This window comes from Saprolegnia diclina (assembly GCF_000281045.1).
Source record: "Saprolegnia diclina VS20 unplaced genomic scaffold supercont1.24, whole genome shotgun sequence".
In the NCBI taxonomy this organism is placed as follows: domain Eukaryota; phylum Oomycota; class Saprolegniomycetes; order Saprolegniales; family Saprolegniaceae; genus Saprolegnia; species Saprolegnia diclina.
In genome coordinates this window covers 74,375-76,474 of record NW_008246091.1, presented here as the reverse complement: position 1 = coordinate 76,474, position 2,100 = coordinate 74,375, and the positions used below count along the sequence as shown (strand labels likewise).

Sequence of the window (2,100 nt, the reverse complement as noted above, 5' to 3'; positions counted from 1 at the left end):
ACTATGCGGCCTACTACGCAATGCTGAACGGCTTGTTGGTGTGGACGGCGGCTGCTCTCCTGACGATGTTGGCGCCCGTGACGGCCATCGCGTCGATCGATCTCCAATGCCACGTGCTCGACGTCGACTACGCAGCGAGCTGCACCTCGGGCTCGGTCCAGATTGGCCATCTGGACCGTATGGCGCTTTTGATTGGCTTGGTCGTCGGCTCCCATGCGATCTGCTACGTTGTTGTCTCGTGTTGTGTGCAGTTCCGGCCGTCCACCGCCGCCTCGTCACTCTTTCTCACGTCGGGCGCTACGTTTTTGTTTACGCAATCCCCGTGGATGTACAAGAATGTCTATTATGTGGACCGCGCGTCGGCAGCCCTTAATGGACTGCTCACGCTGCGCTGGGGCCAAAAGTTGGTCGTCCTCGACATCAAGATTTGGCGCGCATTTGTCGTGTCGACTGAAACCATGCTGCGCGACACTCCGCCGCCGCTGCAGGCCGCACTACCACTCGTCGTTCAGTAGTGCATTTTAATTCTATGGACAAGATGTCCTTGGTCTTTTCACATTATATCTCTAAATACTGTCAATATGTATAAATAGTTTTAGCCAATCAAACATCGCTATCCGATTTCGAATATTGCACAGTCCAAGAGACAACACAGAGAATGTATTCATCATCCATAATCCACCGCTGCTAACACGTATCTCGCAGCGGCACACCACATCGAAGGGCCGTCGGCACCGCCGCGTCATTGGTCAGTGGCAGTTGGAAATGGCGCCAAATCTTGACGTCCAAAACCACCAACGTGGTGCTGAGGCGCAGTGTCAAGAAACCGACTAGCGCCGCCGACGCGCGGTCGACGTAGTAGACGTTCTTGTACATCCACGGCGTCGACACAAACAGGAATTTGGCCCCCGACGTCAAAAAGAGTGACGCGACATGCGTCGACGGCGGCTTGCGGCTCGTTCGTTGGACGACGAGGTAGCAGACCCCGTGCGAGGCGAGGACGGCGCCGATGAGGACCGCCATGCGGTACGCACTCCCAATGTGCAGCTCGCCCGAGGTACACTCGGCTTGGTGGTCGACGCTACTCAAGTGACAGTCGAGGTGCACTGAAAGCTTCGAGGTGACAGGCGCCAAGATGGTCAGGAGCGCAGCTATGGCCCACACCAAGAGACCATTGAGAATCGCATAATGCGTCGCGTACGGTCCTGTGACAACGAGAAGGATGTCGTTGACGATCGTAATGAGCCACGTGACTTCGTTGGCCGCCAATAATGTCTTGTACCACGGATCTTGAACAGTGGCCAAGTAACTTGTATAGCCCGAGTACTGCAGCTCGAGCGTCGCTGTCGACAGGACGACGATGGCGGTCATACTCCGTAGCAGCAAGAACGGTCGACCGACCCAGACGATACCGCCGACTCGGCCAAGCTCGAGCATGTTGAGACCTTCGAAATGGCCGCGGCTCACGAGCATGTACAAGGTCACCACGCTCGCAATCGCCATCATGACACCCGTGACATAAAGTACGCCGGCTCGCAGGTACCGAGCAATGTTGGCAGGGACTTCCCACGGCTGCGTAGCTTGGGCCAATGGCAGCTGAATGTCGCTGAGGAGCGTGAGGGTGTTGTTGTCGCCCTGAAATGAAATGACTTCACGGACGCCGACGACCCAGTCGTAGAGGTAGAGCCATGCAAAGAAGCGGAAGGACGCTTCAGTGTCGTCGAGGAGCTTCTTGGTGCGCAGCTGAAGGTTTGGCGAAGAAGCGGTGGCCTTGGTGTAGATCATGAACGAGATGTTCAAGTCGCGGACGAGCGGCTGGACGCATGCAATTCGGCTCTCGAGCGACGACGAGGACTGTGTTGTCATGTACGTCGTGATGTAGTTGAGAGTCTGTACAAGGTACAACTGACATTGCAGTGGATACGACGGGTCATGGGCACAGATAGCAGCAAAATTGTCTGTTAGTTGTAGACCAGAAAAAACCGCGCCAACCACATACTGCGACCGCGTCGGCTGAATGCGCGCCATGGTGCCGGACGCAGAGAGGCAAATGGCGTCGTACGAGACGATGCTTGCGATGCCAGAAGACAAGAGCCGTGC

General features: G+C 56.2%; 2 protein-coding genes across 2 annotated transcripts; one reads left to right on the top strand and one right to left on the bottom strand.

Annotated features, from left to right (window-relative positions):
* Positions 1-65: 65 nt before the first annotated feature.
* SDRG_08049 (hypothetical protein) lies at positions 66-515 on the top strand (the record flags this gene model as incomplete). Its single annotated transcript, XM_008613916.1, has 1 exon — positions 66-515. The coding sequence occupies one exon, from the start codon at positions 66-68 to the stop codon at positions 513-515; it is 450 nt and encodes a 149-aa protein (XP_008612138.1).
* A 172-nt stretch (positions 516-687) lies between these two features.
* On the bottom strand, positions 688-2,100 carry SDRG_08048 (hypothetical protein; the record flags this gene model as incomplete). The annotated part of the gene is made up of 1 exon (XM_008613915.1): positions 688-2,100. The coding sequence occupies exon 1, from the start codon at positions 2,026-2,028 to the stop codon at positions 688-690; it is 1,341 nt and encodes a 446-aa protein (XP_008612137.1). The 5' UTR covers positions 2,029-2,100.